At 39.1% G+C, this 23,817-nt stretch overlaps 1 protein-coding gene across 5 annotated transcripts; it reads right to left on the bottom strand.

The window, feature by feature from the left end:
• Positions 1-3,695: 3,695 nt before the first annotated feature.
• CROT (carnitine O-octanoyltransferase) lies at positions 3,696-23,812 on the bottom strand. Of its 5 annotated transcripts, XR_007204177.1 has the most exons (20): positions 23,725-23,812; positions 22,955-23,159; positions 20,147-20,271; positions 19,027-19,208; positions 18,726-18,850; positions 18,039-18,147; positions 16,436-16,529; positions 16,217-16,342; positions 15,673-15,774; positions 14,940-15,023; positions 14,729-14,836; positions 14,351-14,481; positions 12,911-13,034; positions 10,994-11,072; positions 10,178-10,271; positions 9,871-9,990; positions 8,678-8,811; positions 6,183-7,703; positions 4,353-4,459; positions 3,696-4,253 (listed from the first exon to the last, which is right to left on the bottom strand). XR_007204177.1 is itself a non-coding variant. In XM_048306643.1 (18 exons), the coding sequence occupies exons 2-17, from the start codon at positions 23,067-23,069 to the stop codon at positions 8,691-8,693; spliced, it is 1,839 nt and encodes a 612-aa protein (XP_048162600.1). In that variant the 5' UTR covers positions 23,070-23,159; positions 23,725-23,812; the 3' UTR covers positions 3,696-4,459; positions 8,678-8,690. The 5 variants fall into 5 exon arrangements, 2 of the variants coding, with proteins under 2 accessions (XP_048162600.1, XP_048162613.1); XR_007204176.1 differs by having other exon boundaries at positions 3,696-4,459; XM_048306643.1 differs by lacking the exon at positions 6,183-7,703 and having other exon boundaries at positions 3,696-4,459.
• Positions 23,813-23,817: the final 5 nt, after the last annotated feature.

Raw genomic sequence — 23,817 nt, forward strand, 5'->3', positions numbered from 1 at the left:
ACGCTCAGAAACATTTCACAGCAGAGTTACAGCTCTCACAGTACTTATAACTGACAGACAACGAAGATTTATTTCTAGTTTTATAACAGGAGAAGGTATATTGTTTTGTAATCTTTGCAGATGCATGTTATAAATCCAAGTAATTGTCCCTGATTGGCAGCTTCCATGGCACTATTTACTGAGCATCTGATTGTCAAAAACATGTTAAATTCACAAGAAAAATTTATTGTAAAGCTACATTAAATATTAAATAATTTGGTGGTGTTTGTGCTATTGCAAAAAGGAGTTTTGTGTTTCCATATCTCTATTAAACATTTAGATCTCTTGCATTTATTATTACCTGCAAGGAAAACCATATTATGTGTGTCATCCTGTTGTAATATGAAGTGATTAAGTTCTCTAATGTAACCTTATTAGGTGATGTGCAGACTGACGTTTTGTATTAATTAATTATTTATTAATTTTTAATTTATTAAGTAACATTTATTTTGTTGTCACAAAAATGTATTTTATAAATAATTTCCTCCTAGTTGATATTAATGTTTGATCCACTTATTATCACTAATATAAATGAGTCATCCAAGGAGTCTTAAGTTATTTATCCAATCTGCTTAGATGTCTAGACAGCATTGTGTTTTCATGCTAAATATTGCAAATATTAAAAATATTAACAAAATGCTTAATTGTATCCCTCAAAAAGGAAAACTTTCTCTTTGCAGCACTGTTTCTCCTCTGTTTAAAGATAAAAGTGGTCAGAGAAAAAAAGTAGTCATCTCAGATTCCAAGTTAGGAAATGTCATGTTTTGGGATGTGGCAAGTTTAAAGTCATGGTTGTACATATAAAAAAATGTATGAGATTTATGAAATGCCATTATGTTTTCTTGGGCAAAACCTGTGAACAAGGACTGTAAGTCTGAGTGAATATATGGAAGCAGAGGAGAAATACTAGATAAGATACAGAAGGCTTGAGGGAAACATCTGTACAACTGACAAAAGACAAAGCATCCAATTCTGCAGAATATTTAGACCAAATTAAGCACTTTCAGATGGCATCCGGTGAATAAATCTCAATTGTCTAGGTAAAAAAATGTTTCCTGTCTAGTTTTAAAATAAACCAGAGTAATTTACAATGGTTTCATTCATTTCCAGGCTACAGGTTCCAGATTGGCACTAATTGCCCAAAATGTAGCGGTTCTTGGGACTGGGATGTTGTTGGTCTGTGGCTGGCAGCTGATTCCTCTGCTTTCAGCCATTGTGCCAATTATTGCTGTAACAGGAATGGTTCAAATCAAGATGCTGGCTGGACATGGAAAAAAAAGATAAGAAGGAACTGTAAATCACAAGAAAAGCAGGTTCCGTGGCATTTTTAGGTTTTTATGTTGTACTAAACTGTGTTGCTTAATAGGCACATTGGTGATGGATCGAGAATATACTCCTGAAACAAGTTAAAGTCTACCTTGTTCTATTATTCTGACAAAATGGTGATATAGCAAATATGAAGCTGAAAATTGAAAACACGAGTTACTCATTTATGTCCTCAAAGAGTTTGTAGCATTCAGAGCATACTAAGCATTTTAAAAGTACTGGATCCCTCAAGCCTGTCCCAAACCTGCATTTGGGTTCCCTAGTCTTTCCCAACAGAGTTTTTTTTCTTTTTTGTCTTTTTTTTCCAGTTTGTTCCTTTTCAGAGGCCCTCTCTTCTACCTCTCTTTCTCTCACCTTGCAGTTGTCTGTGGGCTTAAGATAAAAAAATACTGTACAGAAACCATCAGTAACAAGGATGTGAGAAAGTGTGACAGTGTAGATGATCACACCCTGCAATTTCTTGCTCTGATTTTCATTCCTTCCCTCTCAGCCAGGAAGAGAAGCAGGAGCCTGGGAACCTGTTTCAAAGGAAAATCCTGAAAAGATTTTTAGTGAGGTAGGAATCAGCCTTTCCTCCCAGGTAACAAGCGAGAGGACAAGAGGAAATTACCTCACCTTGCTGCAGGAGAGGTATAGAATCAGAATCATAAAATTATAGAAAGGTTTGGATCGGAAGGGACCTTAAAGACCACTTCCAATCCCTCTGCCATTGGCAGGACACATTTCACTTCACCAATTGCTCAGAGACCCATCCAACCTGGCCTTAAATATTTCCAGGGACGGGGCATCCACAGCTTCTCTGGGTAAACTGTTCCAGTGCCTCACCACCCTTACAGAATCTTTTCCTAAAAGCTAACCTAAACCTACCTTCTTTCAGTTTGAAGCCATTCCCCCTTGTCCTGTCACTACATGCTCTCATAAAAAGTCCTTCTCCATCTTTCATGAAGGTTTTCTTCAGGTACTGGAAAGCTGCAATTAGGTCACCCCTAAGCCATCTCTTCCAGGCTGCACAAACCCAAATCTCTGCCTTTCCTCACAGGAGAGGTTCTCCAGCCCTCTGATCATCTTGGTGGCCCTGCTCTGGACTTGCCCCAACAGGTCCATGTCCTTCCTGTGCTGGAACCCCAGAGCTGGATGCGATGCTCCAGGTGGGGTCTCTCTCACCAGAGCAGAGCAGAGGGGCAGAATCCCCTCCCCTTCCCTGCTGCCCACACTGCTTTTGGTGCAGCCCAGGACACGTTTGGGTCTCTGGGCTGCAAGTAGACATGGCTGGGTCATGTCGAGCCTCATCCACCAGCAACCCCAGGTCCTTCTGGGCAGGACTGCTCCACATCCCTTCATCCCCCAGCCTGGATAGATACTGGGCCTTATCCCAGCCCAGGTGCAGCACCTTGCACTTGGTCTTGTTGAACCTCGTGAGATTCCCAAGGGCCACTTCTTGAGCTTCTCCAGGTCCCTCTGGAGGGCATCCTGTCCCTCAGGTGTATCAACTGCACCACTCAGCTTGGTGTCATCTGCAGACTTGCTGAGCGTGCACTCGATCTCATTGTCTGTGTCATTAATGAAGATATTAAATCACACTGGTCCAAATACAGACCCCCGAGGGACACCACTGGTCTCTCGATTTCCATCAGGTCTGAGCCCTTGATCACTGCCCTCTTGGATGCATCCACTCAACCAATTTCTTATCCATTTAATGGTCCTCTCATCAAATCCATGTCTTTCCAATTTACAGAGAAGAATGTTCGGGGGGGGGTTGCATGTCAAAGGCTTTACAGAAGTCTAAATAAATGACATCTGTAGCCCTTCCCTTGTCCACTGATGTGGTCCCCCCATCCTAGAAGGCCACTGGATTGGATATTAGGAAAGATTTCTTTACTGAGAGGGCTGTTGAGCATTGGAATAGGCTTCTAAGGGTAGTGGTTGAGTCACCAAACCTGAAAGTGTTCAAAAAACCATGTAGATATGTGAGACTAAGACATGGTTTAGTGGTGAAAATGGCAGTGCTGATTACGTGGTTGAACTCAACGATCCTAGAGGTCTTTTCCAACCTTAATTATTCTGTGATTCTATGGTACTTAGTCTGTTGTGTTTCTTTTTTGTAGATTGTCTAAGCATGTATTCTACTTCTTATGTAGAAGTAGTGATGTGGAAAGAAGGATTTACTAACTTCATGGGTAGAGTTAAGTTTTTGGAGGTTAGCTCCCGTACTTAGAGCTTCTAGGCTTTCCCTTCTTCTTACTGAGTTGGAGATTGAGCCATGTTCGCTTCCAAGCCGTTTTCTACATTTACAATAAGGGCTGATGATTCACAAGCGTAGATGTGTTCCATTACACATTAAAGTAAGAAGTTAGAAAAGTTTATTTTTAAAAGAATAAATGTGTTAAAAAAAAGAAATGTGTTCTTCTTTACATGATAAGGTAACAAAGAAAAAAAATTCATTACACTGCCTCTAATTATTCACAAAGTTTTGCCAAATTAGTAAACTTGTTGAGTGCCTTCTAATGCACTGAAATATTTCAAAGTTTTTTCATAGCCATGGTGTTTACAGGTGATTATCATCTCATGCCAACTTCCTTGGAGAGTATTTGTCAGAAGAGTTACATGACTGTTAAGCGATGACCTGAATATCTGGTTTTGGCAGACTATATTCATTGAAACAGTTTTTTGCAGATCACCAGTTTCTGGCAGTATTTAAACCATATGTCCTTCCATAGCAATTCAGCAAAATGTTTTACTCTCAGTATATCAAGCAAACTTGAAGGAAAATAAGTCTCAAGCATCTACTTTTAACTCTAGGTAGAAATCTACTTTTTTAAAAGCGAGGTTCTTCCTGGAATACTGCCTGTGGAGAAATGCCATCTTCACACACCAGAAGTAAAAAAAACCTACGCTCATTGAAAGGAAGTGCAGAAATGACATAGTTAAAAGAGAGCAAATGAATTTCATGCCTTCTTTATGAGCAGCAGAATTTGTCATACACTTACCTAATGAATCGAGTAGCTCCTGGTACAATCCATGAGCAACAATTCAGAGTGGTACAGATACTATGAGGAGCTTCTGTGAAGGCAGTGGGATTCCAGAGAGTACAAATCTGACATGGGTAACAGAAAGTGAGAAAGAATTGAGCTTCAGTCCCGCATACTGGCTGGTTTTCTAGACATATCTAGTGATATAGTCACATATCTAGTGGATAATTCTAAATTTTCTTCTCCCACAAAATGAGTACTTTGAAACTAAATTATGAGCTGTAGTGAATTTAGTGCTTAATGAATATACTTTACAACACTGATTACCAAGATGCTTTACATATTGAGTTTTGATTTTCTAGATTCCTGACCAAGGCTAAACCAACTGTTGCTTATATAAGACTTGCTGTTGATATTAATTAGCTAGAAGTAGATTCTCTTAATGTTTGGGAGCATTAAGAAAATTAATGCATGAGCTTCCTCTAGTTTTCAATCACAGTTAGGTACCTAGCTTAGTTAATAATTTTTGAGAACTTCTACTGTTTTTCTTCTGTGCAAAACAGGAAGATTTTCAAAGGTATAAAATGAATAGGGATTAGATACCACACTGCTGTATAAGCCAGGAAAATGTCTCTACATTTTTAGGAATGGCCAGTGGCTCTCCTTTAGGAGTTTTAGATGGCATTGGGTGTGGAATTTCTCCTTTAGGAGTTTGGAAAAATTTTGATTTTCAAAACATGCTGAGAATATAGCCCATGAAAGGTAATTTCTTTATAGGCAAGCTCCAAATCACTGGTTGCTTTTGAGTGTGGACATATGTTTACCCTGCAGTTCCAAAGGCCTTTGCAGGTGATGTGGGCTTGTTCAGTGTTTTGTGACTGGGCTCCCACAGCCGAGACAACTCCATAGCATTATCCTCGTGGCAGCTTACACAAGACCAATGGAAAATAAACTCTCATTGCGAAAATGTGTGCTGTCTCCACTTCACTGCTATAATTCAGTCTAATTGGATATATTTAATAGCAGCATATCCACAAATGTTGTGACTATGCTCTGAACAGGATGTAGAAACACTTCTACTGCAGTCCTCCATCGGATTATGTCTAGAAATACCCATATAATTTTTTTTTCTGGTGTTGAATATCTGCTTCCACACACAGACTGCTTCAGCAGCCAAGGAAAATGTTTGCATTGTTGTTACTTTGAATCAGGAAAAAAAACTGAGCTTTTATCTGCACAAAGTTTGCAAGTGTCATACAAGTTACAGAATGCTTCTTAAAAATATATATATTGAAATATTCTTTTTTAAAATGAACATAAACACCAAGAAACTGAGGTCCTGAGTGGGTGTTAAGTGTTTAGACCAAGTACATGCTTTCTTAGAGGTTAAAAACTGAAATACAAAATTATCCAGCATGTTATTTGATTGTATGGACGCTTTGGGGGATTAAGTTGTAATTATTCAATGAATGGGACTTGGAGCAGTTTTCCATGTTGCTGAAAGTGAGTCAGAAAGTGCATGACTTGTCAAATAAGACAGGCCAATTTGTTTGGGACAGTTCCTAAAACTAACCAACTAAGATCTGCTTGAAGCAGTAAAAAAAGGCCAGGCTGGGACCCTGGAAAAGTCTGCTTGGCCTGACTTCTGGGGCAAGTGAAAATACGGTGAGCACTGTCTGTCTCCTGTCCCCCATCCCAGATGTACAAACAGGAATCTGAACTAGTCATCAGGATAAAGTTTTTCACCTCCAAGGCCATAGAAGCATCACCTCTGTCATTGCTCTATCACAGGTAACAGACTAGAAGCACCACAGGTGGGAACAGCAGCTGGATTCGTTTTTAATTCACCTTTTGGTTTTTCCATTGTGGAGACTGTCAGGAAGCGTCAGTTCAAGACAGAAAAGGTCACACATGCACCATGATAGCTCACCACCTCTCCACCATCGAAAATGCTGACAAGATTGCTGTGGTTCAGAGTGCAAGGTTGTAGAGAGAAAGAATCAGCAGCAGTTCTGGACTGAAAAAGGCATCTACTATTCTCTGGTCAGTGTTCAAAGTGGGACATGAAATGCACGAGAGTGAGCAGTACCAGCTGCTGAAGTGCAGCTATATGGCAGGTTCAGTCTTTTAGATGAGACTATTAAGGATGTTTCACTACACGTGGTTTTGGTACAATTCCATAAATAGTTTCCTTAAAACCCGTAACTAATAAATAACTGAAGTACATTTGCTTTAAGTGCCCAACCCTCTTCCACCAGCACAAAATTCATCGTTGCTCAAATTAAAGAGTACACAGCAGTCCTGAAAAAACCTCACTGGCTTGCCAAATTGAAAGCAAAGGACTGGGTGGAGAGCTCCAGGCACGGAGAGCAGCTCTGCAGCACAGAGCACCTGTGCTCATGAAGAAGGGTACAAAAACAGGGAGAGGCTTTGAGGGCAGAGGCACTGGAGATGAAATGCTTTACACAACAAGGAAATTAATACCACATTCATGAATTCATGCATCCACAGCACATAACAAGTAGCTCTAACAACTCACACAATTTAAATTTGTTCTCCCTGGATACACTTCTGGCTTCAGTTTCTCTAGGCAAGACTCAAAACTGTCTCAGCTGAACAGGAAATTCTGCTTATGCTGGTGATTGAATGCCATTTTCTCAATGATTCACTTTCTGAAAATGTTGCCCTTTTTCTTTATTTCTCTCAGGGTTTCTATGTTCCCAGAAATCCTCAGAAAGGCAGGAGTAGGTGTATGGAAAATAAATGCAAATAAATGCAAAATTACACCCTTCTTCAGACTTCAGGCTTTTTTGAATGAATGTTCAAAGCAAACTGCCCTTATCACAATTGAGGGAGGTGAAAGGTTGTAACTATCAGAGAGAACTTATTAAAATAAAGAATAAAAATCATCAGGCATAGCTTGATCCAAAATCCTAATCTATCTCACAGAAATCACAGCATCATAAAGACACAGGCTTCACTGCCCATGAGATTTCAGAAAGTCATTTACCTCTGAGAAAGAGGGTGGGTTATCATAAGCACTTGCAGAACAGGGATGGATTCTTTCTCTGTATATACAGAGTTTTGGAAGATCTCAAACTATGAAACATTGGATGCCTGTCATATGTAACTGAGACAAGACATACAGATAGCTCAGTAAAGGCAAGGAAACAAAAGGCTGAAATGAGGAGACCATTTTTTGAGGCAACAAGACACAGTGTAACATACCCTAGACTGTAGAGAAGTGTCAGGTATTAAGGGAGGAAATAAAAAGGGGAAGTATTCTTGCTACTGTGGACAAAAAATATGCAACAGAGCTTCCAGAGGGCAAAGAGACTGGTTCCATGTTAGCTGAAAATTGAGTTGTTTCTGTAAAATAAATAATAGTATTTGATGTCTCTGAAACTCTAAAAGCTAGAGAAGAAAGAATGAGTACTTCAAAATCTCTGTTTCAAATTCACCTGTCTCCAAGATCATCTCTCTCACAATGCTCCTACACAATGTTACACAGTCCAGCCATAAATCAATAAATACAAAGTTGATTTTTAGAAAATTTTATTTCTGTAATAGGAAAATACAAAGCTGCTCAGAGGAATCAAGTATTAAAATCCTGAGAACCATATCAAACTGTATTTAGTGCTTACTTTTATTGTGCATTATTAGTGTAAAGCAGCAGGTATTCACAGTTCACTAGAGAATGAAAACTGAGAAATTTGAAACTCATGCTGCTTTCTATCTTTATTATTGAATAATTCTTTTTCGAAATACTTCAAACTGTAGTGCTCTCATACTACAAATATAGTGGGAACATCCCCGTTCATGGATGCAGCATTTATTTGGTATAATCCTGATAGTAAAAAATGAAAGATAACTTATAAAGTACCACATAACCTGATGGAGGCAGCCCTTCTGTTTCATAAACCACTATGAATAGGAAGCATAATCACATAAGAGGATAGTGTGGTTACTTTTAAGTACACAGTTAAGTGCTCCACTGCCATAAACACTATCAGTAGACTACAAACTATTCTACACATGACTACTAAGGTCATAAATACAAGTCACCCATCAATTCTCCACTCCAACACCCCATCCCTAAGTATGTTTGCATTGTTGTGGCATATTTTAATATTGCATAGTTCTACACAGGTAAGGTACTACTGCTTGCATTGCTGTTGCAAATGGCTACATTATTCTTAAATGGGTACTGTTACCACAGTAAATCTCATAAAAATAGGTACATGTCACATAGTTCATTAAATGTCTTGAATGTAAGAGTACTCTTGAGTAGCATTTCATTTTTAAGTACTACATGTAACTTGTGAGCTTGCAAAGCCTCTTACATCATTATTGAGCTTACAGCTGAGCTGTAACTGTTAACTGCAGCATGGCATGAAAATACTGGAACAGAGTTCTGCACAGCACTTCTGCATCAGTCTCTGGACAGGATTTCCAAGAAGAACAGGTAGTAACGATCCTATCAATATAGAAAACAGTGAAATCACCACTCTTAATTGTGAAGGTCTAGGATAAAGTCATACAAATTTTCCTGAGATGTGGAATTATTGACATAAATTCTTAAGTAGATTGTCACATAAACACAGTCTCAACATTAAAAAAGGACTCTGATCCCTAGTGCCTTCAGTAAGCAATAATGTTGACAGATCTTGAAATCAGACACTTTGATTTAAATACCCATTACTACATACACGGTGACCAACTTTTCTGCTTACATCTGAAAATGCAGTGAATTATATTTCTTCTTTTTCTACAACTAGTTTAAGGTTTTAGGTACTTCTTTCTATTTATCTAATAAAAGGTATATCTTGATTTAGTTCTATTTATTTTAAGACAGCCATAGATCAAAGTATTAATGGCTTGTATTCTCAAACTGATTTGAATGGGCACACAAACCCATGCTTAGCTTTAGGAAGACATAATTTGAATTACACCTAAAACAGCAATTTATCTCTACACATTCTAACCAAAGTAGTTTTAGATTTCATTAAAAAGCAGTAATTTTTGTCCATAAGAAGTAAGCCAAAGTTGGATCTTTTCAAATCATATGATTTTTGGAGAAGTGACGCCAAATGTTTTAGCCTCTCCTTGTCAAAAAGGTCTGGTTTGAGTCGAGATGTGTGTCACTGCCAAGAACGATGGGCAGTGTGCTCACCTGTCCTCTCATCTGCTCTAGCTCAGCCAAAAAACCCCTTTATACGTTCCAAGTAATCTCTGAAATGACAGCCTATTTTAAAGTTAACTCCTTTTGCTGCTCCCTTCTTTCACCTTCCCTACTCTTTATTTCTGCTTCTTGTCAGTATCTTGGTGCTCACCTGCCCTCCACCACTCATCCTGCCTCCCACACATGCTTTCCCAGAATGCCAATGCCTCTATTCTCATGTACCTCACTTCTCAACCTCTTCTGACACATTCAGCCATATTTCTTTGGTATTTTCCTTTCTTCATTCTAGCTGTTGGCCGCCTTTCCCTCTGTGACAAATGCAGAACCATATCCAAATTGAAATTATATCCTTACCTGTCATCTCTAATTGAATAAAAAAAGCCATAGCCATGTTGTACCATAGGGAGTGCAGATCCACTAAACCTAGTGTAGCCAGTCAGACTAGTTGAAAGGACAAAATTCCCACCTCCTCCACTGCGAAACAACACAAAACAAAAGCAGCACTTTTAAAGACAATTTAAGACAAAGTGAGTTTTACAAAACAGTTATTTTGTTGTAGAGATCAAGAAATCAGCACGCACAAGGCCAATGTAAAAAAGGCCTTGGTATACAATCAAGGGTTGAGGGACACAACTCCCCACAGGACAAGAATATGAATTACCTGGCTGTGAAGGCCTTATCCCCATAGAGTTCTGGCACTGGCAGTCCTTGCTCCTGTGCTATGAGCAGGAGACCCAGAAGATGACGATCAAAGCCTATCAAATAAATGCAAATACTGAATCATTAACAGCAGCTGCTCTTCTGCTTCTTCTGGTCTGGATAGCTGGGAGCTCAAATAGTAGCTGAAGGACAGGTGAACAACAGCATCATACTGTAGCATCCAAAAACATTCCCACTATTTGATCTAAGAGGTCTTCAACACTTTCAACTTGCAGCACTGAGCTCAAAAGCAAATGATTTAAGTAACAGAGACCCAGCACAGCTCCTGTGGAGAACAAAACCCAAGAAAACTCCCATTTCAGTCAAGGAGGAAGAGTTCCTCACAGTGAAAGTGGCCCATGGGCAATTATGTCAACACAGCGAAAAGGCTTTCAGGGCCACGACTGCCCTGAATTGTGATAGCACACCAAGTAGGCTGGAGAGAGTATCAAGTTCATCAGGTTCATTTCCCAGCTACTCTTTCTTAGGCATAGAATAGTTTACAGCACTAACACAGGTGGGTTAGAATCTCACCCAATCTCTCCTCTGCCCTAAAAGACTACCTTTTTCACTTTTCAGCCAAGCACATATTTGACCAGAAGGTATTCCAAAGTAATGTTTAGCTGGGAAAAAAACTGAATTAATATTCCAAGTGAACACAGTTCACTTAGTTTTTATTCAGTTTGAAAATAAAGAGACAGAGAAAATATACTAGCATACAACGATACTCCCTTTTCACCCACAAGGAAAAAAACCGAAAATTTTTATCCCAGAGTACCTTTTCCATTCTCACATTCTTTCCTCATTTTATTGTGCTTTGCAAATGCCTTATGCATCAGTTGTAGCTGTTGGTAAGTCTGTAAAGTAGGGGGGGAGACAGGATTTAAAAAGAAAATAAAGAAAAAGAAAAACCAATCCAAATGAGTAACACATCATCAATCACAGATCAGCAGGTTTTTCCCTTTCATAGTTTCTAACAATTTTAGATAGAAGAAAATGGAGGAACTTGAAAGGTACATTAGAACCTCTCTCAAACCCTTTCTCCAAAGTCCAGATTCCCTTTTCAGGAGAATGTGCTTGTTTGTTTCCTGTATTTCTGTTCTCTTACTCAGACTGCTTTCGAACTGAACAATATTCTAAACCTCATCCTCTTTCCCAAATAACCTGGAACAATGGAAAGGAACCTGTGTGAACTAGAATGATCAAACCCAAAAACCTTCTACAATACAATTTATTTAGAAGGTCACTAGCTCCTACTAGATGCATTCCCAAATTTTCACTGCTGATTGCAGTGATCTGCCCAACATCGTGTTTTTTCAAGTTTATATTAAAACTTATATAAGTCAGAGAGAATAAAATAACATGGTTTTTGTAAAAGAGGCCTTGAGAAACAGTCCTAGATGCTCAAGATCATGGCTTCCAAGATCTTAGATCTTGATAGCTCTTTGACTACTTAAAAAGCGTTTTTTATCCTTTTATTCACCACACACGAGACTGCAGCAGAGAATGCGAAACACGGACAGCAGCCACTCAATTTGGATAAAAATCAAGCTACCAAGCTGACAAGGGGCAAAAGAAAATTTAAGATAAAAGGATTTTTTCCAAAGCATCTTGACTTCAAGGTACTAAAAATTACATAAAGGCAGACTTTTAAGCATGTTAATTTCAATACTATAGAACAGATTTTTAAAGCTCCAGGTGATGGTACCAAAAAAACCTCAAAACAACAATAGGGAGATATTTGGAGATGCTATTTAACATTACAAAGAGAAAAAGGCTACAGTTAGTGTTGGAAGTTACACACTAGTAGTAGTAGCAGTAGTAACCACAGAAGCCCGATAATTGGTTAGAAGGTAACTGAGGAGCAGGGAGGTAATAGGAATCCATATTTGGAATAGGAAAGCAGGTTTGGAAGACAGCCAGAAAACGGAGTTTTAAAACTGCACTACATGCCAAAAGAAGCCAGTGAAGACCAGGAAAATGTACTCTTCAAGGCTAGAATAATCAATCACACATGCTTTCTGACAGCTGTTTTCCTCTGTGTTTTTCAGATGCATTTATAATATTGATTTTTCTGAAGCTATGTTGCCCTTTGTCTCAAAAACCCTCTCCTTGCTTAATTGCTCAGGCTCTGAGAAATGTGCAGTGAGGACAACAGAAAGAGCTTTTGTAGAGCTCTTGCTTGGCAAGCAGGCATGACCTGCTTTGCCAGCCAAGCACCAGAGGGTAGTTGCTGGGAAAAGAAAAGGTCTCTGGTTCAGCTACTCAAACTCTGGAATACATCCCTGTTACCACTAGCACACAAACAGATTTCAATCTTGCTCTCAGATGCAACTCTTACATAAATATTTCCTGATTTCACTTGAAAATTAAAACAACAGAACAGCAGCAGAATACTTTGGTCCCAACCCAGTAACTTTTTGAGGTGTGAAATAAATCAGGGTGAATATAATTCAAAGAAAATTACACTCTTGAACCCAAAAGGTAAATAGCACAGAAAATCAAGCAAGCCCACACGTGTGCATATCTCAGTCACTATGACCAGAACCAGAGCTCAAGCAACCTAACATTTGAAATTTGTCTCACTGGAAAGGCACCAACTCCCATCAGTGAGACAACAGAGAAACGAGTTTGAAGTGGTTCAAATGACAGGCTTTCTAATACTCAATGATGAAAGTAGCATTTCTGTATTTACACTCTCAGAGGGATCCAGCATGGACTTGCACCATTCCACTGCTTCCACAGTACATGGTCTTATGGTCTCTGTGCGGCCATGATAGAAACGCCTGGTCGTGGCAGTTTCGTAACAGCAGCCCGGACTAAGAATAAAAATTAGGGAAGAGTGTCTCATTAACTTAACAAAACTATTTGCTCTCTCAAGGACTAAAAAAGTCCTGCAAAAGATCTTGCACATCTAGCTCAGTTACAAGTACCAGAAACCCATTAATTTTCTTTAAGTTACGTGTCTGAAAAAGAGCCACAAAGCAACTCTATGTGCTTTTATGTGACAGATGACTGAAAGAAAGTCCCAGTACTATAATAATACCTTGAAAAGACTGCATTGCCATGAATATTTTCTGTAGACTACAGATCCACCAGCCTCTAGCAAAAATAGCTGAAATTACACAAGCTTCAGTTTCACTACATAATTCCACCTACACCATCCAAACCCTCAAAAATTAAGAGACACATTCGAAATAAGCAATGTGTTCTGAAGAATTTAGAGGGAAAAGGTCAAAACCTTCTCTGCTGCATACTGACAGCCATCCAGCTTTCACAGGGAGCAACTCCAGCTCTATGACAGTCTACCACTTAATATACAACCTACATGAAACACACTTGCGCATTTACAACAGACCAAGGCTATTTTAGTCAGATAATTTATTGGTCCTGATGTTCAGCGAACCAAGAGTTACCAACCATTGTTATGATGGGCCACACCTCACCAGTGACTAAACATCACACTCCTATGATGAAACCCTCCTCCTTCTGAAGCAAGCAATACTCCGCTGGTCATTAATGACTTACACAAGCCATTATGAGCGCTAGTTAGCAAAAAAATTGGGAACATCAATAACAGGAAAAATGACACCTTTTAATTGGTAATACAAAATTAAATGCCACATCCAAAAATGCAGAGGCAGGCATTTGAAGGGTCACTATCTCTACCTCTATTATTTTGCCCAAACCTTCTCCTCCAGTATTGCCAGAGAAAGTGAGACACTGAAGTTTGTGAGGCCTTTTACAGGCTTGGAAGACTCAACATTTTACTGATGGCTGTCGCATGCTACAGACAAAACTCTCTTCTATATTTGAGCAACGATTTGACATTAGAGAATCCTGACCCACTGTGGATTTGGTGTTTGCCCGAGCGTTTCCCTTGTACAGCCTGAATTCAAGTTTTCAAGGACTGTATTCTGCCATCCATTCCACAATATGTTACATGTATTATCCCTACGGGCACAAGTACACAGTTCTTCTGAAGCAAGTATGGCCCTGTGCAACTGCTACTGTAAAACCCCCTTAGTTCCTCATTCTTACATCCCAATAGCAAATTACATATTAACACTGCAAAGCCACTGCACCCCTCTACTCAAGAAACTAGTTTTTTATTCCTAATCTGGTATTTTCTTACCGTCCATGGCATTTGTAATAAGCAAGCTGAAGGGCAAGCTGCACAAATGTATCAGGATGAAGTTTACTTTTTCTAATCAATGCTTTGCCAAAGGATGTGAAGGCATAAGACACCAGCTGCAAGTCAGATACCTGTCATACCAAAGGAGGTAAAACAACAGAAGTCAAGAAATATTACAACTTGGTCCACTGCAAAGAAAACACACTCAACATGCACCAACAATGTTACAAATTTAACCATGGTGTTAAATTCAACAATTAATCAGTAACATACTCATTCCTGTTCTCCAGCATGAAAAAAGACCAACTAAAAACATGCAAATAGAATGAAAAAAAAATAGTATCAGTAACAACTAAGAGAACCAGGAACAAATTTTACCTTCTTGTAATACAATTCTTTAGTATGTCCAATTTCATTTATAATTTTTGGATCCACTGTGAATACAAGTTCCTCTGGCCATGGAATATCCCTCACATTATCTGATCCCTGGGAAGAGGAAGACAGAAAGAAAGACACAAAATCAGAAAATGTTATCCATAAGAAAAGACACATTAACGGATAAGCTTGAAAGTTTATAAAGGACAGATACCTTCCATTTTCCCTCATTTTCAATAATCTTCTTTTCGGCATAAGATAACATGGTAATTAAAGCCATGGCATCAAAAGGAGAATGCTAGAATCAGATAAGAGAAGATATTACATTATTTTGCACAACAGCAAGAAGATCAAACTGTTCTGCTTTTTTCCCTATCCCATTCTTTTTCCTGCAGACCAACAGATTTACTGCACAGTGTTGGACTTGTTCTATAGTTCTACAATACATAAAGAACTACTTAAAGTCCACCCACCATTTTGACTGTTCTGCAGCTGGACAGAGAGGCACAATGTACAACTGCCACAAAAAGGCACGTTTAAGGAAAAATACAAGCCCTTCTGGCCATGCAATATGCATGCACAGGAAAAAAAAAGTTTAAAAAACAACAACAACAAAAGTTTAAAATAATGTAAGTTAAAAAAAATAGCTGTTCAAATGGATATATCAAACAAAGAGTTAATTTTAAGCCTTCTTGTGCATTGTATTATCTTTTTCTTTGGAGCTCCTCATTAAATACTTTCAGAAATAAGATTATGACTTCAGATCCTGTTGTTAATTCATGTATGGTGTAGTATCAAACAGTGAGAAAGCAGACTGCTTTTGGAAACTTACCAAATCAGGTGCCAGGTAAACAATGCTATACTAAAGAGTAACACATTAAGCACTTACTCCAAAGGGGGAAATTCAGTAACTAAATACTCAGAAGATGGAAAAAAATTTAACTTACGTCACAGAATGCACTACAGGTTCCATTGGAAAAGAATATGCTGTTGTAGGATTTATCTCCCCAGCGCACAGTCGGATCACCTGTTAGCCCCAGCCTTGTAAGCTAAAGCAGAAGAAACACACTGTGAACTCTAAAAAACACCGAGAACACTGCCAATCTTTGTAAGCTAAACCTAGTCTACATTAAGATGGCAAGACCTCCCTGACAGATGACATCTTCATCCAGTTCAAGATGAAACATGATTATAAGGCCAAGTTATTAACTAGAAGGGGGATAAAAAGTTAATGACTATGTTTTTGAAGACCCTGAAAGATAGAGGGCTAAAAAGTTATGAAGGTAGATTTCAGCCATTCCCACTTCCAATGTCCTAACGATTAAAACTATTTAAGTTTTCCTATGGATCAAAAAAGCACATTTTTTGCGTATTTATCTGCTTCATTTTTACTGTTCTGAAAGAGCAAGAGGTGCTACTGCTGCATATATATGCAGGAGAAATTTTTATGTAAAGATGGTCAGGTATGAATTATCAGAAATTCTTAGCTACCTCGGTGTAGTCCTCAGGAGTTGAATGGGGGCTAGAGTCATCAAGGCAGACCACAAACAAACTTCTCTGAATTTTTTCCAGAAGAGTTAAGTTCTTTGGATCAAGATGAATCAAATATTCCCGGAGCTACAAGGCATAAAAAGACAAAGCTAAGTGAAATAATGTTTTTCCAGTGATCACAATGCTTTTTTCAGGAACCAGCTGTTGAAGTACTCCTACCTCTGCCCATTTGGTCCTTTCATTGCTTGTTAGGGCTGCCAGTCCTGGTCCATCTGGTTCACTATGGCATCTCTTCTGTATATATGTAAGTTGCCTTTAAGAAGATTTCAAAAACTGAAGTTAACAAAGAACAGATGGAAAGAAGGTAAAAGTCACCTTGTGTCTCTGTCTCTTTATTGCAAAGCTGGAATTTTGGTTCAACATTCACAAGCCAATGTGAATTTTCAGGAAGCATGAATCAGCTCCCCCAGATTCTAAGGACAATTGAAGACTAGCTCAGTTTTCAGTCACTCAGCACCTTCGAGCCCAGCACAAACTCACACATAAACAATTGTCATGCTAAAGCGTTATTACACACTTAATTTGAAACTAGATTTAAGACTTCAACACTGCAGGTTGAGACTTTTCAGAATAGCAGTCATCTGCAGTACTGCAGCTTTACAGCTTTTACAGCAACTAATCACATACCAGACAAACCTTCCCCTCAAGACAAACCCTTAAATTTAAAGCAGAACACTAGCTACAGTAGTACATCCTGAATGTAGAGTCTGAACTACTCAAGAGCAATTCTCTTCCTACTTTTTCCTTTGGAAGAACAATTAACAGAGGGGCAATTTTTAGTTTGCAAGTTCGGTTTTTCATATGCTGCTCTTGATGTTAAAGAAACTCCACAAATTACAGGCACTTAATCTGGCTTGTTCTTTGTTCTGGCACTCTTGCCTATTAAATTTCACTGCTGATCATTAGTTACATAGTATCAAAAATGTAAGACAACCATCATGGGGTTATAAAAATAAAGCCAAAGGAAAAAAAACCCCACCAAACCACACCCAACCTGCTCTTCCTATAGACAATAGATTTAGAAGGCTTTGTCTGTACTCCAAGTGTTCATTTCTTTGTTACTGGCTTGACTTAACAGGTACAACTACAAAAAGTAGAAATGCATACGTTAAAATATTAAGTAATGAAGCACCAGACTATTTTTAAACAGTGATTTTTAGCTTCAATTAGTTTTTGTCTTGCCTGAGGAATTTGGCCATCTACTTTTTGCCAGTTTTAATCACAAGTTTTCTGTTGTGCACTATAAGCAGCACTTTGACAAATGCATTAAATTATTCCGTAGCAAAATTAACAACTCTACTTTAGTAAGGAGATGCATATAGATCCCGAATCAGTCACAAGAGACTTATGCTGAAACTACTAGTGTATGTGATAGAAGAGTTCAACACATGAGAGTGCTTCAACTTTGATAATGATTAAGTAGCAATGAGACAATTATCAATGAGGATTGTACCTGGATGGAATGACGACAGTTATAACCCTACTAACTCCACGTAAAGAAAGTTCAAAAAAATGATGTTTCCTACTGAAATATCTTCTTTCAGCCCTTTTGTATGATGCTCTACAGATGCATTACAATAGTATATGGAAAGAAGTTGCCATCCACTCAACAATAATTTACTCAAATCTGAACCTTCAATTAAAGGAGAAGCGGTAGCCTCTCTGACACCTAATTCTTTGGGGTGAAGGGAATGGGGGAAAAAAGCCTCTTTTGTGTGTAGCTTAAATAGCACAGCTAATTTAACATAAGTGTTTTCAAAACCTGGAAATCTCCGGAGGAGTCAGTATGCTGCCTTCATGTACAGCATCAAATGCAAACACCCGACCTCGACACAGGACGATCAAGTGAGATGGGCATTCATCTTCAGCCTCTGAAATGAAAAACAGTGATAAAGGAAAATCCAACCTTGGGGATAAAGTGACAGATACAGAAAAACTCAGCAAGTCCTACAGACCTTTTTTTGTTCAATTCTGCAAACCTGAAGACATTTTAAAAACCAACAGAAGTCATATGTAACTTTCCGTGTTACAAATTACTTCAAGTCGTTGTCATTATGTAGTAGCAAATTTAATTTATTTGTGTCTCTTGTAGGCAGGAACTCCCTCTGCTGAAATGAGTGTTCCTTGCTGAATCCACACACACTTGTAACACACACAATTTGTCTTTCATCAATTCTTAATGCTGGCATGCTTATTATATGCATCAGGCTGGTAATAAACTATTTGAAGCAGAGCTTTCTTTTACTCTTATTTGGTAAGGACTAAATATTGCACCAAAAAGGGCATTTCTAGGTGAGATACCTTCTTTGCTTCATTATATAAACACTCAACAACCAGTACCTGATTTAGTGCTCAAGAAAGTAAGTATGTTATGGTTAAACTGACCATTCCTTTAGCACATTAATAAAAATAATTTGCTTGTATTAACCCCCAATTTTCATTTGTTTACCAGTTTTAAAGTAAGTGCCAATCGAGTCTCTAGTAATTCCAGGAATTTTGCAAGTGCAGAAGAGCATCCGAAATTGGTTCATGTCCAGAACAGTATTCCCAGACCTCTCTACAGCAACCTTCTCTCTGTAGTAATAAATACAGCAACATTAAGCAAGAGAAATTACAATGATGGAATTAAATCAAGGTAAGACAAACCTGTCTATTACTGCAAAGAATACATGCCAATGAACATAAACATACATACACAATTAAGGGATACAAAGACCATCAATATTTAGGATCAATTATTAAAGCCTTACGCTCGCAACAAATCCCAGTATTTCACGGTGTGCCATGTATTTACACATGCTCTGTCTATCTGAGAGCCCTCTTTTGGTGGCCAGCAGTGTTCAATATAGGGACCAGGGCCTCCCATATTACAGTGTATTTGTGTTGAGATGCGAAGATCAAGATAAGCCACATTCAGCCACCAGTCCTCCAGCTGAAATGAAAAATGTTTAACATCAGAACTTATTGTTATTCATTAATTCTTTAATAATCACCTGTCTGTTCAACTGCCTGCTCTTTTTACTTTTTTTTTTTTTTTAATACTCTGAATAGTAGTTCATGTATAACACAAGGCAGGACAGTGGTTCAAAACTAACTGCTGAAGATATTGACACATTTAGCTCTTCTATTTTCAAGTTTGAAATAAAATTCAATGCTGCTTAAGAATATTAAACTGTAAATTATGATATTTCTTCCCTGATATTCCTCATCTTAAACTCTTGCAGATGTCAGTTGTGGCAGCTGCGAAAATCACAGATTACTCCATGAGAAGGAAACTAGACTTGTGTTGAGAAGGGATCTGAGACAGACAGTTAGTTCTTAATGTACATTTTCTGCCACCATCTGAAAATCCCCAGTTTGGACTGCGTCATGTTAGGATTTAGAAAGCCCTCATGAACTCCCCTTGGTAATGACCTTCCTCATATCTCTTTCTCTGTTGAAAGGCAACTTTAAAATGCTACCACATAGCTTCCTTCTGGGAAGAAAAAGAGAGAAACCAAACTCTGAATTCCAGGGTTGGTTTTGTTGGGGTTTTTTTGTTTTGTTTTTTGGTTTTTTGCCAGGGTGAAGAGAGAAGGGACAGATGTCACAGGAGATACTGACAGACAAAGCATGCAAAAGCTGGTAGATAAATGGTAAATTTAAATTTCAATTAGTGAGCTCTCTTAGCCACTCAGCTTTGAAAAAAACAAATGACACATATGTAAGTGAATTCATATCCACAGGCCAAGTGGCAGATGTAAGGAAGATCCTAGGATTTAAAAAAGTGAAATGACTCCTTGAGTTATATCCTGAATAACTGAATTTCCACAAGTTGAATTAAAAGTTTCTCACACTGAATTATGATTTCTTACATATCTAAATACATACCCAATTCCTTCTCATTTTAGCTCTTTCCAGTAATTTCTGATGCAACTCTTTACCAATGCCATTTTCAAATTTTTTAACTATATTCTCGGTTCTTTGATATTCTTCTTGATTTAGAAATGGCTTCACTGTAAAAAGAAAATGTTTTTATTTTAAAGACAACTGTATACTAACATTTAGTCCAAGATTCAGATATTCACAGGCAAGGGAGTGGATGAGAATTAACTTTTCTAAAACAAGTATTTGAAGGGAAACACCTTTTAAACACCTGTTAAAAACCTGCAAATAAATCAGTATGCTCTAGTAAAACATAAATGCATACTTTTAAACAAATACAGATGGTAGCAGACTAAAGTAATTGCTGAAAACCGGAAATACCTAACAGATAATTAAATCAAATATATTTACATCTGTAGCTGGAAATACTACAGAGTTCTACCAAGCAATTACATTTACAGAAACTTTGTTTGTAAATTAACACATTGAGCCATACATGTCTGCCACCCCACTGCACCAACTGAAAGCTACTTGCCTGTATTTTCTAGTCCATTCATGGTCTACCAGCAACTTGCCCATCAATTTTCACTCACTGTCCCTGTGTTATATCCACCTTTGACGGCAAATGCAGTTACTGCTAGACAATTTTTCTGGTTTTAATCCACTTGGATTTCTCTCAGATCACGTGCATTATAGGCCAAAGTCCTCCATAAATATCTGCAAAACTAGTCATTATTTTAATCTAAACACTCCTTAAAGACTTTTTACCATGAAATCTATGGTCAGAAACAGGCACTGCTGATGTCATTTTCCATACAGGCACATCTCATTTTTATCCTATACTCACCTGGTGTATAATGTATTTTCTGGTATATTTATACTTAGATTGTGAAGTCAGTGAGAAACAGAATGGAGGGTTGTGTGTGAGGTGTGTTTCTGGTAATTCAATGCCTACCCAATAAGCTCTGGGAAGCTGGAACTTTGGGTTTTCATACTTTCATGTTGAGTTCATGTTTCTGAATCTCAACCTCTGGGCTGGAAGGCTAAATAACACGGCTATGGCCACCTTCTCTGCTCAAGGCTTACTTTCAAAACAGGGTTACTCTTTAAAGAAGAGCTAGCTACTCTAAAGCCTTAAATAAGGCATATTCAGACACATACTTTGTCCAGCTTTTCTAGTTGGCTGGCTTTAAACAAACAAGTGCTTTACCAGCCCACGCCCTGACTAATGTCAAGTGCCTGGAGTTCTCCTCCAACAAATGAAAGACAGCTTCCCAGGACTGATTTAAAGCCTCTATGACGAATCCTTTGGAGGTTCTGAATTGTTCTTCAGAAGCCTCTCCTTTCCTTCACTCACATTTACAGACTAAAATGACAAGCTTAAGCAATGAAATTCACAGAGCTACATCTAGAACTGTGCCCTGCACACTTTGACTTTGAATTATTTGTACAAGGAACGACTGTGGCAAATGCTGGGCTAACTTTTCTCCACCACCAGTGAAACTAAACAAGAGCAACAGTGATCAAAATTATAGAATGATTTTGTACGTGGAATAATAAGCAGCAACTAACTTCAGCATGAAGAAGAAAGGGACATGTGATAAGGTATTCATGAAAACAGATCAGAATCAGAAAACGAGCCAACAAATTCACTGTCAGATTTTCTCACTCCATGAGAGAGTTATTTATTAACCTGGAGAGACAGATGACTTTACAAAACTAAACAGCAATTTTGTTATCGCAGGTTCTACTTTCGCAGCACAACTTTAGTTAATCTGCATTACAGCAAAAAGAAAATTTATTATTTTAGACACACATACACACACAACATTTTTGCTCTAAACGCACCACTTGAACATTCTGCATCAAAAAGCAACGATGTAGGAACACCAAAGCAGGCCATTTCCAGTACTCAGAATAAACAGGAACTCAGAGTAAATGGGAACTCAGAGTAAACTTAAGGAAGTCCATTTTGGGAAAGGGAAAATTTGGTGTGGTATGTTTCTGCTAAGGAAAGTACTTCAACTCTGTTACCATTTGTGTAATACCTGTAAGATAGTAAGATACAAAGCAGATGTTTCAGAAAAAGCTCCATGTCTCAAGAGTTCTGAAAATTATTGAAGAAATAAAGAAAAGTAATCTCAAGACACTTCATAATGTATTTTTATCATTCCCAATATATAATAAAGAACTAACCAGTCATTTCTGCTTTATAAACAAAGCTAGACACACATGCACTGATGTTGTTTTCAAAACTTTTCTGTGATCTTCCTTAGATTAGTCAACATGTCAAGGCAGAAATTATCCAAGCTAATTAATGTGAAAATGCTCACCACTGCTTTTTCCTAGTACTGCGTAGTTAATAAATGTTCTTTCGCACCAATATTAAGTATGAAAAGTTTTAAATAACTGTTTTTTAAAAAAGATCCTGGGCAAACACAGTTATGAACAAGCAGTTATGCAAAACAAAATTTGTAGGTGAAGTATCTTTTATCAGACCAGCTTTTTATTGGAGAGGAAAAAAAAAAGTAAAAAAAAAAAATTCCACTCTCAAACCAAAAACTTAACCTTCTCACATGCCAAATTCCCTTGAAGAAAGGTAATTAGGGGTAAAAAGGAAACTTACTCAGGTTGCACTGGGCACTTAATTTCCAGTTTTGAGCCTGAAAACGACCTTTGGCACTCTATATTTGTCCGTGTGCCACGCCCCAATTACAATACAAGCTGTCTCTACAATCACTTCTTCAAACATCTTCAGATTAGCCTGGTTACAACAGCACACGACACACTACCATTACAACATTAAGTCATTACCTGCATCAAGATATTTACTCAAAGATTCATCAAGAGGAGGTACTGGCAGGGAAGGCAGAGAATCTTGGTACTGAAACGTTCGCTCCTCTGAGGATTCAAGCACTTGCTTTTCCATGTTGCAGGTCTGCAGCACAACCAGGCTATTCACGAAGCCCACGTTCGATGACGAATCCCCCCACACTGTTCTCTCCCCTGCTCCGTCCTCCTGCCATTTACACGGTAAAAGACAGATATCAGGGAACGTTCCCCGACGAAGCACGGACCGAGGGTTTCTTGTTGGCTTGCAGCCACGAGAGGCACGCACACAACAGGGGGAAACGATGACCAGGCGGCTACTGATGCTTTCTCCAACATGTCGCGATTATCCAGCGCGAGGACTGTGGCTTTCTTTCCCAAGGAGAAGCCAGTCAGCCCCGGGACACCCGCCCGAGACCGACCAGAGGATATCTGGGGAAGGGGGAATCACATCCCAGCCCGGCTGGCGGTCCTTCCTCGACCTCCCCCGCAGACCCCCCCAAGGCCCCCGCCCAAGCCCCAGCCGTGCCCCGACCCCAGCGCTCCCCGGGCGGAGCCGAGACGGGCCGGGCCGGGCGCGGGGCCCTCGGTACCACGGCAGGGTTTACAGCGGCTCAGGGCCTGCGTCGAGGAAAGCCCCGGAGAGCCCCAGGCGAACGGGGCCTGGGCGTAAGGAGACAGCCGAGCCGAGCCCACCCCTCTGCCCCGCCGCCGCGCAACCCCGAGGAATGAGGCCGGCGGGGGCCACCGCTCACCCCGGCCCCGCCGATCCCGGATCCCGGCCCACAGCCCCGGCCGCCGCCTTCGCCTCTGCCCCACTTCCCAGCGGGTCCGGAAGCCGCGCGGGG

This window comes from Corvus hawaiiensis, chromosome 1, assembly GCF_020740725.1.
Source record: "Corvus hawaiiensis isolate bCorHaw1 chromosome 1, bCorHaw1.pri.cur, whole genome shotgun sequence".
NCBI lineage: Eukaryota > Metazoa > Chordata > Aves > Passeriformes > Corvidae > Corvus > Corvus hawaiiensis.

Coding starts and splice junctions, on each gene's coding strand:
- CROT (XM_048306643.1), bottom strand. CDS start 23,069: ATGGAAAAGCAAGTGCTTGAATCCTCAGAGGAGCGAACGTTTCAGTAC. Junction 18,148..18,725: donor TGGCACTTACTTTAAAACTG/GTAAACAAATGA, acceptor TTTTCATTTCAG/AGGCTGAAGATGAATGCCCA. Junction 11,073..12,910: donor TGCTGGATCCCTCTGAGAGT/GTAAATACAGAA, acceptor CCTACTTTACAG/ACTTACCAACAGCTACAACT.